A 13,615-nucleotide genomic window follows, 5' to 3' on the forward strand; every position below is an offset into this window, starting at 1 on the left:
AGGACTCCCAAACACCATTGCACCTCGGATTTTGAATGTTATGCCTGTTTGGAAAATAGTCTAGCCTTTTATTCCTTCTATCAACACGCAAGACTATCCACTTCCTGACACTGTATTCCATCTGCCACTACTTTGCCCATTTTCCTCATCTAAGTCCCTTTGAAGCCTCCCTGCTCCCCCAACACTACCTGCCTCTTCACCTATCTTTTTACTGACCACAAGGCCATCAATTCCGTCATCCAAATCATTGGCATACAACGTAAAAAGTGCTCCCAAGATCCTTATCAATTGACTCTCAACATCTTCCCAACCACCAAGGTCAGTCTAACTGGCTTATAAATTCCTTTTTTTTTTGCCCCGCTCCCTTCTTGAGTGGAGTGGCATTTGCAATTTTCCATTCCTCCAGAGCCATGCCAGAAAATATTGATTCTTGAAAGATCATTATTAATGCCTCCACTATCTCTTCTGCTACTTCTTTCAGAACCCTCCGATGTAGTCCATCTGATCAAGGTGACTTGTCTACCTTCAAACCTTTCAGCTTCCCAAGCACCTTCTCCCCAGTAATGGTAACTGCACTCACTTCTGCCCCCTGACACCTTTGAACTTTCAGTATGGCACTAGTGTCTTCCACAGTCATGACTGGTACAAAATACTTACTCAGTTTAACCACTATTTCCTTGTCCCCCATTACTAAATCTCCAACATCATTTTCCACTGGTCTGATTCTACTCCCGTTTCTTTTACACTTTATAAAAATCTGAAAACTCTTTTAGTATCCTCTGATATTATTGGCTAGATTTCATCTTTTCACTCCTTGTATCTTTTTCAGTTGCCTTCTGTTGGTTTTTAAGAGCTTCCCAATCCTTTAACTTCTTCCACTAATTTTTGTTCCATTGTGTGCCCTTTCTTTGGTTTTTATGTTGGCTTTCACTTCCCTTGTCTGCCACAGTTTCGTCATCCTACCTTTAGAATACTTCTTTGGGATGCACCTATCATACACCTTACATATTGGTCCCAGAAACTCCAGCCATTGATGCTCTGCTGGCGTCTTGTTCCAATCAACTTTTGCCAGTTCCTCTGCTTTTGTAATTCCCTATACTCCATTGTAATACACATTTGACTTTAACTTCCCCCTCTCAAATTGCAAGGAGAATTCTATCATATGATCACTATCTCCGAAGGGCTCCTTTACCTTAAGCTCCCTAATCAAATCCAGTTTATTACACAATACCCAGTCCAGAATAACTGATCCTCTAGTGGGCTGAACCAACCACTAGCTACTCTATAAAATGCCATCTCAGGCATTCTACAAATTCTCTCTTGGTATCCAATGTCAGCCCCAACCTGATTTTCCCAATCTGCCTGCATATCGAAGTCCCCCACGACTATTGTAACATTGACAAGTGTTTTCTATCTCCTGTTGAAATGTGTAGCCCATATCCTACCTACTGTTCAGAAGCCTGTATATAGCACCCTTTGGTTCCTTAATCCACAGCAGTTCTACATCTTCCAATCCTATGTCACCTCTCTCTAAAGATTTGATTTCATTTTTTTTTACCAACAGAGCCACACCACCACTCTGCCTGTCCTTTGATACAATGTGTATCCTTGGATTTTAAGCTCTCAACTATAATCTTCTTTTAGCCACTACTCAGTGATGCCCATAACATCATACCTGCCAACCTCTCCTCTGACCTCACTCATTAAGAAGGCATTTTTGCCCATGGAGCTGGCATTCACTGGATTTTTTTGTTTGCTTTCTTGCTCCATTCTCTGTAAACTCTAGAGGCTGTTGTGCTTGTAAATTCCAGATCAGCATTTGATGAGATACTCAAAACACCCTGTCTGGCACCAACAATTATTCCACGGTCAAAGTCATTTAGATCACATTTCTTCCCCATTATGACACTTGGTCAGAACAAAAACTGAACCTCTTGATCATGTTTGCATGATTTTATGCATTGAGCTGCTGGCACATGATTGGCTGGTTAGATATTTGCATCAACAAGCAGGTGTCCCTAATAAAGTGGCCACTGAGTGTTTTCTGTCTCTGACTTTCAATCACTTATCTCACTGCAGCAATGGCAGTTCAAGGAAAGAGTCAAATTCTTGCACGGATGATCAACAGGATCCCAGAGCAACCAGACTGTACTCCCCCTAACAGAGAAGGTAGATTGAAAACAAATGGGGATGGGGAGGGGGGGGGGGGGGTGAGGGAGAAAGACTTGCACACCTTGAGTTAATTTAAATTCAGTCTAATACAGTATGTGATGCTTGTTATTCTGTGATGAGATCCAGAAAGTAAAAATCTATTGAGAACTTGTACCAAAGATGAAGCATCTCAGTCGTAAATGTTGACTGTTTATTCATTTCCATAGACCTGCTGAGTTCCTTTACCATTCTGTATGTGATACCAACGCTATGTTTCCTGTGCTCACAACTACACAAGTTTATTGTCATTCAACTGTACAAATGTATATAGCGAAACAAAACAACAATCCTCAAGACAACACAGTACAAAAACACAAATAAATTACCGATATTTAAATATATTCCAGAAGATTTATATTTAGCATAAAGTGAATTTATGACACAAATTAACAAGTAAACAGTATAACACTACTGTGTGATATGAGACCTGGCTGGTGGCAGTGAGTTCAGTAGACTCACGACATGGAGAAAGAAGCTGTTTCCCATCCTAACAGTCCTTGTCCTAATGCTACGGAACCTCCTGCTTGATAGAAAATGTCATTGATAACGATAATACAAGTTGACAGTGACCATAATTATAGAAGATATATGGAAATTTTGTTGGATTGGGGGAATGCTTTGAGTTTAGTTTAAACAGTATTGATTGGAGCAGGAAACAAAGTCTAACCTTGGGATCTTTGAAGTAGGCGCCTCACAATATTCTCTTTTCGACAAACGTACCTATCTAGTGATCTTCAACTTCTCAGCTACAAAGCTTTTAGTTTTCAATTTTGTTCTGATTTTATAAGTTGCTGAAGTTGTTATTGAAGTGCAATTTTAACACGAGATTCTGCAGATGCTGGAAATCCAGAGCAATATGCACACAGTACTGGAGGAACTCAGCAGGTCAGGCAGCATCAATGGAGGGGAATAAAAAGTAAACATTTTGGGCCAAGACCCTTCTTCAAACGGGAAAGGTTGGGGGAGGGGGAGGAGTGTAAACTGGCTGGTGATAGGTGAGACCAGGTGAGAGATGATAGCTGGAAAAGGTAAAGGGCTGAAGATGAAGGAATCTGGTAAGAGAGAAGAGATGACCATGTGAGAAAGGGAAGGTAGAAAGGTACCAGGGAGAGATGATAAGCAGGTGAAAGGAGAAAGCGGTTGCTGGGGAGCCAGAACTGAGAGTGAGAAATGCTACTTGAAATGTGATCACATAACATGGTTGGTGATGTTCAGCTCTTACAGTATTAGTTTTCACTGTATGATTTGCCTTTCCACTGGAATACTGGGTTTCCAAAGATGTGTAAGATTGCTGTAGATGTTTTGTCTATAATGGACACTTTTCAGGTGCTATTTATAAAAGATATGATAATATCCTAACTAATTAACTAGAATTCCAGCATCTGCCTGGTTAATAGCAGTTAATACCTTGGAGATAATCTACAAATTTCTGACTTCAAATGCAAATACCATGTACAGGTGTCCCCCCCCCCCCCTTTACAAAGGTAGAGCATTCCTATGAAACCTTTCTTAAGCCAAAAAGCGTAAAGTGAAAAACCAGTAATTTATATGGAAAAAATTTTCGTAAAAGTGAAAATCCTCTTTGTAATGCAAAAGCAGGTTACTAATGTAGGTCTTTTGTAAGAGCGAAGTGGCGTAAAGCGAACATTCGTAAAGTGGGGGACTCCTGTACTCACCTTTGAGGTCTTAGATATGAATACACAAGAAAGTGGCATATTTTTATGATAATATGTCTTGTAATAAAAAATAACAGCTGTTATTTACACAAGAATTAACACAAGGAAGATATTGCTTTATTTTTATTTTAATGAATTGTTCTGAATGGAGACTAAACATTTGTAGAGTAAAGGCACTGAATTCACTAAATCCATGTTTTTTTCTCTTAATTCTTTTTGAAACTTGTATTATTGCAATAAGTGAATGGGGTACAATGCAGCAATGGTGTCCTCATTTTTGAAGAATCAATGAATGGGGGAAACTAGGGTAGCAACAGTGTGAAACTAGCTGCCAGCGAAAGTGGTGTGTAAAGGTCCGATTCAACATCTAAGAGAAGTTTGGATCCAGAGACAGAGAAGCAGTTTCAGCGACAGGTTACTATCGATGCAATGCTCCTCAGACAGGATGAAGAGGTCAATACTCCCCAATGCCATTAGGCTTTACAATTCTACCGCCAGGACTTAAGAACTTTTTTAAAAGCTATTATTAATGCTTTGTGAGATAGTGATTTAGATGCATATCATATTTCTTACTGAGTTAAGTATTGTATGTAATTAGTTTTGCTACAACAAGTGTATGGGACATTGGAAAAAAAGTTGAATTTCCCCATGGGGATGAATAAAGTATCTATCTATCTATCTATCTATCTATCTATCTAGGTACATGGATGGGAGAGATGGAGGACAATGGTCAATGGATTCCTGGAAGAATCTTAGTTCGCCATGGGCTAATTTGGCCAAGTTTCTGTGCTACACTATGAAAATATAGCCACATCCATGTATGACACATAATAGAGTCATAGAGCACTACATGAGTCATGAGTCCCTTTGACCCATCCAGTCCATTCCAGCATGGTCTTCTGCCCAATTCCATCTACTTGCATCTGGTCCCTAGGACTCCATACCTTTCCCAACCATGTACCTATCCAAACTGCCTACAATCTTACAAACTGATTTGTGTTTAGATACTGCATTTGAAGACAAGAGGCTGTTGATGGGGCAAAAATGCAGTCAACTGGATAAGTCACAATGTAAAATGAGATGACATAGGTGTTGAATCATTGTGAATAGAGCTAAGAAACCACTAGGGTAAAAAGTCTTGTAGGCTTTACCTATTGGGTGTTGAGGCTCTATAAGGCACTCGTAAGACCACACTTGGAGTATTGTGTGCAGTTTTGGGCTCCTTATTTTAGAAAGGATACACTGACATTGGAGAGGGTTCAGAGAAGATTCACAAGAATGATTCTAGGAATGAAAGGGTTACTGTATGAGGAAAGTCTGGCAGCTCATGGGCTATATTCCCTGGAGTTCAAGGGAATGAAGGGGGATCTCAGAAACATTCCAAATATGTTATTTTCCATGGTAGGGGAGTCTAGGACAAGAGAACACGAATTCAGGATTGAAGGACGTGCATTTAGAGTTGAGATGTGGAGAAATTACTTCAGTCAAAGGGTGGTAAATCTATGGAATTTGTTGCCATGAGCGGTTGTGGAGGCCAAGTCATTGGGTGTATTTAAAGAAGAGATAGATAGGTTCTTAATTAGCCAGGGCATCAAAGTGTATGGGGAGAAGGCAGGGGTGTGGGGATGACTGGAAGAATTGGATCAGCTCATGACTGAAAGGTGGAGCAGTCTCAATGGGTTGAATGGCCTACTTCTGCTCCTATATCTTACGGTCCTAAGTCCCTGGTGGGAGTTGAGTACACACCCCCGAACAGTAGAAAGAATGTAGACTACAAATTACAACAGGAGATCAAAAATGCATGGCAAAAGGGCAATATTATAATATCATGGGGCATTTTAATATGCAGGTGGCTTGGGAAAATCGGGTTGGTGCTGGATTCCAGGAAGGGGAATTTCAAGAGCACCTACGGAATGTTTTTTTTTTGGAAAAACTCGTGGTTGAGCCCATTAGAGGATCAGACATTCTGGACTGAGTGTTGTGCAATTAACCAAAATTGATTAGAGAGCTTAAGGTAAAAGAACCCTTTGGGTAAAATTCACCCAGAAGCTAAAGTCAGATGAATCAGAATTACAGTGGAGTAAAGGGAATTACAGAGGCATGAAAGAAGAGCTGATTGCCAGAATTGATTGGAAGAAACACTGGCAGGGATGACGGCAAAGCAGCAATGACTGGAATTTCTGGAAGCAGTTCGGGATGCACAGGATGTATACATCCCAAAGAGGAAGAAGTATTCCAAAGGAAAGATGACACAACTATGGCTAACAGGAGAAGTCAAAGCCAGGTGTCAGGCCATATAATGGAGTAAAAATTAGTATGGAGTTAGATGATTTGGAAGCTTTTAAAAACCAATAGAAGGCAAATAAAAAGTCATTAAGAAGGTAAAGATGGAATACAAAAGTAAGCTGGCCAATAATAAAGAGGGTATCAAAAGTTTCTTCAGATACATAAAGTGTAAAAGAGAGGCGAGAGTGGATATGAGACAGCTGGAAAACAATGCTGGAGAGGTAGCAATGGGAGAAAACAAAATGACAGATGAATTGAATAGTATTTTGCATCAGTCTTCACTGCGAAAGACACTAGTGGTGTGGTGTAAGTTCCAGGTGTCAGGGGCCATGAAGTGTGTGAAGTTACTATTACTAGACAGAAGGTTCTTGGGAAACTGAAGGGTCTGAAGATAGATTAGTCACCTGGACCAGATGGTGTACACCCCAGAGTTCTGAAAGAGGAGGCTGAAGAAATTGTAAAGCCATTAGTAATGATCTTTTAAGAATCACTAGATTCTGGAATGGTTCCAGAAGACTGGAAAATTGCAAATGTCACTCCACTCTTCAAGAAGGGAGAGAGGCAGAAGAAAGAAATGTATTGGCCAGTTAGTCTGACCTTAGTGGTTGGGAAGATGTTGGAGATGATTATCAAGGATGATGTCTCAGGGTACTTGGAGGTATGTGATAAAATAGGCCATGATCAGCATGGTTTCCTCAAGGGAAAATCTTGTCTGACAAATCTATCGGAATTTTTTGAAGAAACAACAAGCAGGACAGACAAAGGAGGATCAGAAGATGTTGTGTACTTGGATTTTCAGAAGACGTTTGACAAAGTGCCACACATGAGGCTGCTTAACAAGCTATGAGCCCATGGTACTACAGGAAATTTTCTAGCACGGATAAAGCAGTGGCTGATTGACAGGAAGGAAAGAGTAGGAATCAAGAGAACCTTTTCTTGTTGGCTGCTGGTGACTAGTTTTGTTCCACAGGGGTCTGTGTTGGGATCGATTCTTGTAACTTATCAATGATTTTGTATGATGGAATTGATGGCTTTGTTGCAAAGTTTGCAGATGATACGGAGATATGTGGAGGTGCAAGTGGGTTTAAAGAAGTAGAGAGGTTACATCAGGGCTTAGACAGATTAGGAGAATGGGCAAAGAAATGGCAGATGGAATACAGTGTTGGGGAATGTATGGCATGCACTTTGGTAGAAGAAAAGAAAAGGTTGACTATTTTCTAAATGGAGAGAAAATACGAAAAACTGAAGTGCAAGGGGACTTGGGAGTCCTTGTGCCAGATTCTCTAAACGTTAATTTGCAGGTTGAATCTGTGGTGAGGAAGGCAAATGCAGTGTTAGCATTCATTTCAAGAGGACTAAAATAAAAAAGCAAGGATGTAATGTTGAGACTTTATAAAGCACTGGTGAAGCCTCACTTGGAGTATTGTGAGCAGTTTTGGGCCTCACTTGGAGTATTGCAAGCAGTTTTGGGCCCCTTATCTTAAAAAAGATGTGTTGAAACTGGAGAGGGTTCAAAGTAAGTTCACAAAAAAGATTCCAGGATTGAAAGATTTATCATATGATGAGTATTTGTTGGCTTGGGGCCTGTATTCACTGGAATTCATAAGAATGAGGGGTGACTTCATTGAAAGCTATTGAATGGTGAAAGGCCTCAATAGAGAGGATGGTGGGAGAGTCTAAGACCAGAGGACACAGCCTCAGAGTAGAGGGGTGTCCTTTTAGAATGATGAGGAGGAATTTCTTTAGCCAGAGGTTTGTGGATCTGTGGAATTCTTTGCCACAGGCAGCCATGGAGGCCAAGTATTTAGTATATTTAAGGCAGAGGTTGATAGATACTTGATTGGTCAGGGCATGAAGGGATATGGGTAAAGGCAGGAGATTGAGGCCAAGAGGATATTTGGATCAGCCATGATGAAATGGCGGCGCAAAATCAATGGGCCAAATGTCCTAACCCTACTCCTATATCTTATGGTCCTATGGTCTTATATCAGGAAATCGCCCTGGGAAGGCTGTAGTTTCAAAGCTCCGGATAGAAACTGGATTTTGTTTTTAGTCAGTTTTTTTTTCATTTCTCAATTTTGACTTGATAAAGCTGGTAAACTGTACAACAAAATTACAAGTCATCCATACAGATTACTTTGTTCTAACAGCGCATTGAGATAGTGCAAGGGAAAACAATAACAGAATGCAAAATAAAGTGTTACAATTCCAGAGGAAGTGCAGTGCAGGCAGACAATAATCTACAAGGCCATAATGAGGTAGACTGTGAGGTTAAGAGTCCATCTTATCATAATAGGGGACATTGAGACAGAAAACATCCTTGATCCTGGTGGTACGTATGTTCAGGCTTTCTTCTGTGCTATGTTGTGGGGGAGAAAATGTCCAGAGTGAGAAGCATCTTTGATAATGCTGGCTGCTTTATCAATCACTGTTCCATCTAACCTGCACGGCCGCACAGTATCTGAAAAGCTTCCGTGCACGTGGCCTTTGTTGCCACGCAACGGGAATTTTCTCTTAATTCATGTGCTGCTCAGCTGGACGTTTCAGGCCATGTCAAAATATCCTGCTGAGATCAGAGCAACACTTACTCTGTGCAGCTGTTAAAAAAAAAATAGAGGGAACGTTGATCAGGATCAAACCGATTCCAAGCTAAGCAAGGCAGAATCTTGACAGTTGCACTGGGAAACAATTACCCTGAGGAAAAATGATGGGGAAAGATAAATATGTCCAGGGCAACCATTTTGAGGGTAATTGAAGAAAGTGGGCAGCCTGGCGCTATGATTAATAGAGCTGCCGGTCTGGTGAAACACAATAGATTCAGATTCAATTCTGATCTCTGAGACTGTCTTTGTGGAATTTGCACATTCTCTTTGTGAGTACATGGGTTCCTCCATGTGCTTCATGCCATAAGCATGGATTTTCCATAGGTTAACAGATCAATGTAATCACTGTGTAGAATACGGGAGTTTATTCAAAGTATTTAGATGTCACCACATACAACCCTGCAGGCATACTCAATAAAGCCAATGAGCATAATGGATTCAACGAAAAACCACACAACAACCAGTGTGCAAAAGTCAGCAAACTGTGCAAATGCAAAAAGAAAGGGAAAAAAGAAAGAAAGAAAGTAAGAAGCAATGACTATTGAGAACATGAGATGAAGAGTTCTTGAAAGTGAGTCCATAGGTTGTGGGAACAGTTGAGTGAAGTTATCCCCACTGGTCCAAGAGCCTGATGGTTGAGGGGTAATAACTGTTCCTGAATCTGGTGGCCTGAGGCTCCTGTACCTTCTTCCTGATGGCAGCAGCGAGAAGAGAGCCTGGCTTGGGTGGTGGGGGTCCCTGCTTTCCTGCGACAGCACTCCTTGTAGATGAGCGAAATGGAGGGAGGGCTTCACCTGTGATGGACTGGGCCGTGTCCACTACTTTTTGTAGGGTTTTCCATTAAAGGGTATTTGTGTTTCCATATCAGGCTATGATTTGGCCAGTCAATATACTCTCCACCACCCATCTATAGAAGTTTGTCAAAGGTTTACATGTTATAAAGAATGTGGAGAATAAAAACTGGGATTAATATAGGATTGGTGTAAATGTTTGCTTGATGTTCGGACTCTGTCTCTATGCTATATTTCTGACTGTAAAATTGTCAAAGATAAAGATCTTAAACATTAGCTTTATTTGTCATGTGTATTGCAACATACAGTGAGATGAAACATTTGTGTCAATGGCTAAAGATGTGTTGGGGGCAGCCTGAAAGAGTTGCCACACAGCCAGCGTGCCCACGGCATGCCACAACTTACTAACCCTAAACTGAACATTTTTGTCCAGAGCACCCAGAGGAAATCCAAGCAGTATCAGGGAGAACATACAAACTCCTTGCAGACAGCAGCCGAAGCGAACACGGATCCCTGGCACGTAATATGCTAACAGCTACCCTACCGTCCCACCCACAACCACATGCTTTTCTTTAACTGTCCACCAGGTGGAGCCGAATGGGGCGAGTCAGTGCTTCACGCTTTTTAATATTTTTAAACAGGAATTTCAAAACAAGTGTGCAAGTGCTTGTATTTCAAGGGTACACAATTGCAGCGTGCACTCCAAGAAGTACTTGGCCTTGCTTCCTACTAACCAGGTTTGAGGCTGATGACACAGATTTGGTGGTGAGGAGCGGCGTTTTCCTGCTCCAGCAGTCAGCCTGGCTGGAGTTGTCCAGCATTTTGAGGACAAGGGTGAGGTTATGAGGCCTTGAGCATTTTACCCTGAAGCCTCAAAGTCCAAGTAAACTGATTATCAAAAAATGCATATGTTACCATATACTGCCTTGGGATTCATTTTCTTGCAAGCATTTACAGAAAAATAATAGAATTTACAAAAAAAATTCATAAAGTCTGACTAAGTGCAAACAAAAACAAATTGTCCAAATTAAAAAGTACTGAATACAAGATGCCTGACAGATTTGGTATAGCACTAAAAAGCTTTGATTAACTTCTACAGGATGCACAATGGAGATGATCCTAACTGGCTGCATCACAGCCTGGTATGAAAACACCGATGCTTAGGAACAGAAAAGGGCAGCAGAAAGTGGTACATATGGCACAGCCTATCGCAGGCAAAGCCTTCTGCACCACAGAGCACAGCTACAAAGAGCACTGCCACAGGAAAGCAGCATCTACCATCAAGGACCCCCACCATCCAAACCATGATCTCTTCTCACTACTCCCTTCAGGCAGGAGGTACCGAAGCCTTATTTCTCACACCAGCTGTTGCAGGAACAATAGTTAACCTACAGTCGTCAGTCTCCTGAACGAGCATGGACAGCTTCTCACCTCGACTCTGAACTGATTCCACAACCTACACACTCACTATCAAAGACTCTACAGAGCATGTTCTCAGTTTTATATTTTATTTCCACTATTTGTCATGCAAACTTTCTGTTTTTCAGTCTTTGTTAATAAATAGTCTTTCACAAATGATATTGTATTTCTTTCTTTAAATCCCTGCAAGAAAATTAATTTCAAAGTAGTACTGCATAAGGTAACAAACATACTTTGATAATAAAATTTACTTTGAACTTTGAAAAGTGTCAAAGTCCTTTGTGCTACTAATAAATGTCTTGTAGGCAGGGCTGTTTAGAAGTTATTACATTTAAGAACACTAGTTAAAGGGGGTGATACAAAAATAGGTGACAGTATAAGCTGGAAACAGAGTCTGTGGGGGAATAGAGATGGGCTGACTGACTAGGTGAGGGAATGACAGATGGTATTATATGAACATGTGATGCAAGACTAGGCACACACACCTACACTGTCATTTAATGAGATCAGGGTTACATTAACCCCACATTCCTATTTACCCCCCCCCCCCCCAGTAATCTTGCTCTCTCTTGGATATCTTACCTCTGCCTTAAAAATATTCCAAAGATGTTCTTCTTTGGGTAGAGCCTCAACAAAAGTTGTCCTCTCTTCTGGTCGAAAGCAGGAGGCTGTTTATATTTGAAGTGTTTATTCCTCAATTGATAAGAGTTATTATCGCCAGCTTGTTAGCTCCCCTCAGGATAAGGTGGGCTTTGCTCTTCTACACTACAGCAGATGCAGGCCTGACCTGTCCATTCTTTCTTCAAAAACAACTTGCCTGTTCTTGGTGATAGTCCAGAGAGGCTGCATGTTAACATCCTTCAATAAGGAGTCTTCAATCAGGCTTGTTTGAAGAAATCTCTGCCCAGTTATCGTCAGCATATATCCTGTGGCACCAGGAGTCCCAGCATACTCGACTACTGCTTTATTACAATAAGGAATGCCTCTGTTCTCAATATTTATTGCTTATATATTATTTTTCTCTTTTGTATTTGCACAGTTTGTCTTTACACGTTGTTTGTCCATCCCGTTGGGTGTGATCTTTCATTGATTTTATTACGTTACTTGTGATTTACTGTGAAAGCTCACAAGAAAACAAATGATCAAGGTTGTATATGGTGACATATATGTTTGTAGTTTGATAACAATTTTAATTTGAACTTTGACTATGTAAAAATCCAAGCAAGCATAGGAAAATTAAACTACAAGAAAACAATGCAAGAAAAGTTAGAATTCTACACCCCCATCCACCAATACTGGGCACCACGGTAGAGTAGCAGTCACCGTGATCTATTAACAGTGCGGGGTGTCAGAGTTCAGAGATCACTCCCGGCTTTCTCTGCGACTGTGTGGGTTTCCTCTGGGTGCTCCGGTTTCCTCCCACTGTCCAATTAGTAAATTAATTGATCATTATAAATTGTCCTGTGATTAGACTAGGGTTAAATAGGTGGGTTGCTGGGTGGTGTGGCTCGTTGGACTGGAAGGGCCCGTTGCGCAATGTATCGCTAAATAAATAAATGGCGTTGATAAACAATTAACCAATAAAACAGCCAGATTCAAATAACGTGACACCTGCCACTGACTGACAAAGACATAGAAGCAACTGCGTCACAATTACTGGAAAATCCACTGAACTGTAAGCTTTGACCCTGACCTCGCTCCTTCAGTCAATATCTTCTGGATATCTTCCGTACTCTCTCCGGTCCTTCAGTCAATATCTTCTGGATATCTTCCGTACTCTCTCCGGTCCTGTTCACCCTGTACACATCAGACTTCCAATGTGTCAACATCGGAGTCCTGCCATGTGCAGAAGTTCGCTGATGACACGGTCATAGTGGGGTGTGTCAGGAATGGACAGGAGGAGGAGTATAGGAAACTGATACAGGACTTTGTGATATGGTGCAACTCAAACTACCTGCGTCTCAATATCACCAAGACCAAGGAGATGGTGGTGGACTTTAGGAGATCTAGGCCTCATATGGAGCCAGTGATCATTAATGGAGAATGTGTGGAGCAGGTTAAGACCTACAAATATCTGGGAGTACAGTTAGACGAGAAGCTAGACTGGACTGCCAACACAGATGCCTTGTGCAGGAAGGCACAGAGTCGACTGTACTTCCTTAGAAGGTTGGCGTCATTCAATGTCTGTAGTGAGATGCTGAAGATGTTCTATAGGTCAGTTGTGGAGAGCGCCCTCTTCTTTGTGGTGGCGTGTTGGGGAGGAAGCATTAAGAAGAGGGACGCCTCACGTCTTAATAAGCTGGTAAGGAAGGCGGGCTCTGTCGTGGGCAAAGTACTGGAGAGTTTAACATCGGTAGCTGAGCGAAGGGCGCTGAGTAGGCTACGGTCAATTATGGAAAACTCTGAACATCCTCTACATAGCACCATCCAGAGACAGAGAAGCAGTTTCAGCGACAGGTTACTATCGATGCAATGCTCCTCAGACAGGATGAAGAGGTCAATACTCCCCAATGCCATTAGGCTTTACAATTCAACCGCCAGGACTTAAGAACTTTTTAAAAGCTATTATTAATGCTTTTTGAGATAGTGATTTAGATGCATATCATATTTTTTACTGAGTTAAGTATCG

The 13,615-nt window shown here is 41.3% G+C and overlaps 1 protein-coding gene across 1 annotated transcript in view; it reads left to right on the forward strand.

Annotated features, from left to right (window-relative positions):
* The window catches only part of fzr1a (fizzy/cell division cycle 20 related 1a), a 60,867-nt gene extending 49,722 nt beyond the window's left edge, over positions 1-11,145 (forward strand). Inside the window, exon 14 of the mRNA XM_073068146.1 lies at positions 10,667-11,145. Coding sequence (XP_072924247.1) covers positions 10,667-10,684 — 18 coding nt within the window. The 3' untranslated portion in view covers positions 10,685-11,145. The remainder of the gene's footprint in view (positions 1-10,666) is intronic.
* Positions 11,146-13,615: the final 2,470 nt, after the last annotated feature.

The sequence above is a fragment of the Hemitrygon akajei genome, chromosome 16, assembly GCF_048418815.1.
Source record: "Hemitrygon akajei chromosome 16, sHemAka1.3, whole genome shotgun sequence".
NCBI lineage: Eukaryota > Metazoa > Chordata > Chondrichthyes > Myliobatiformes > Dasyatidae > Hemitrygon > Hemitrygon akajei.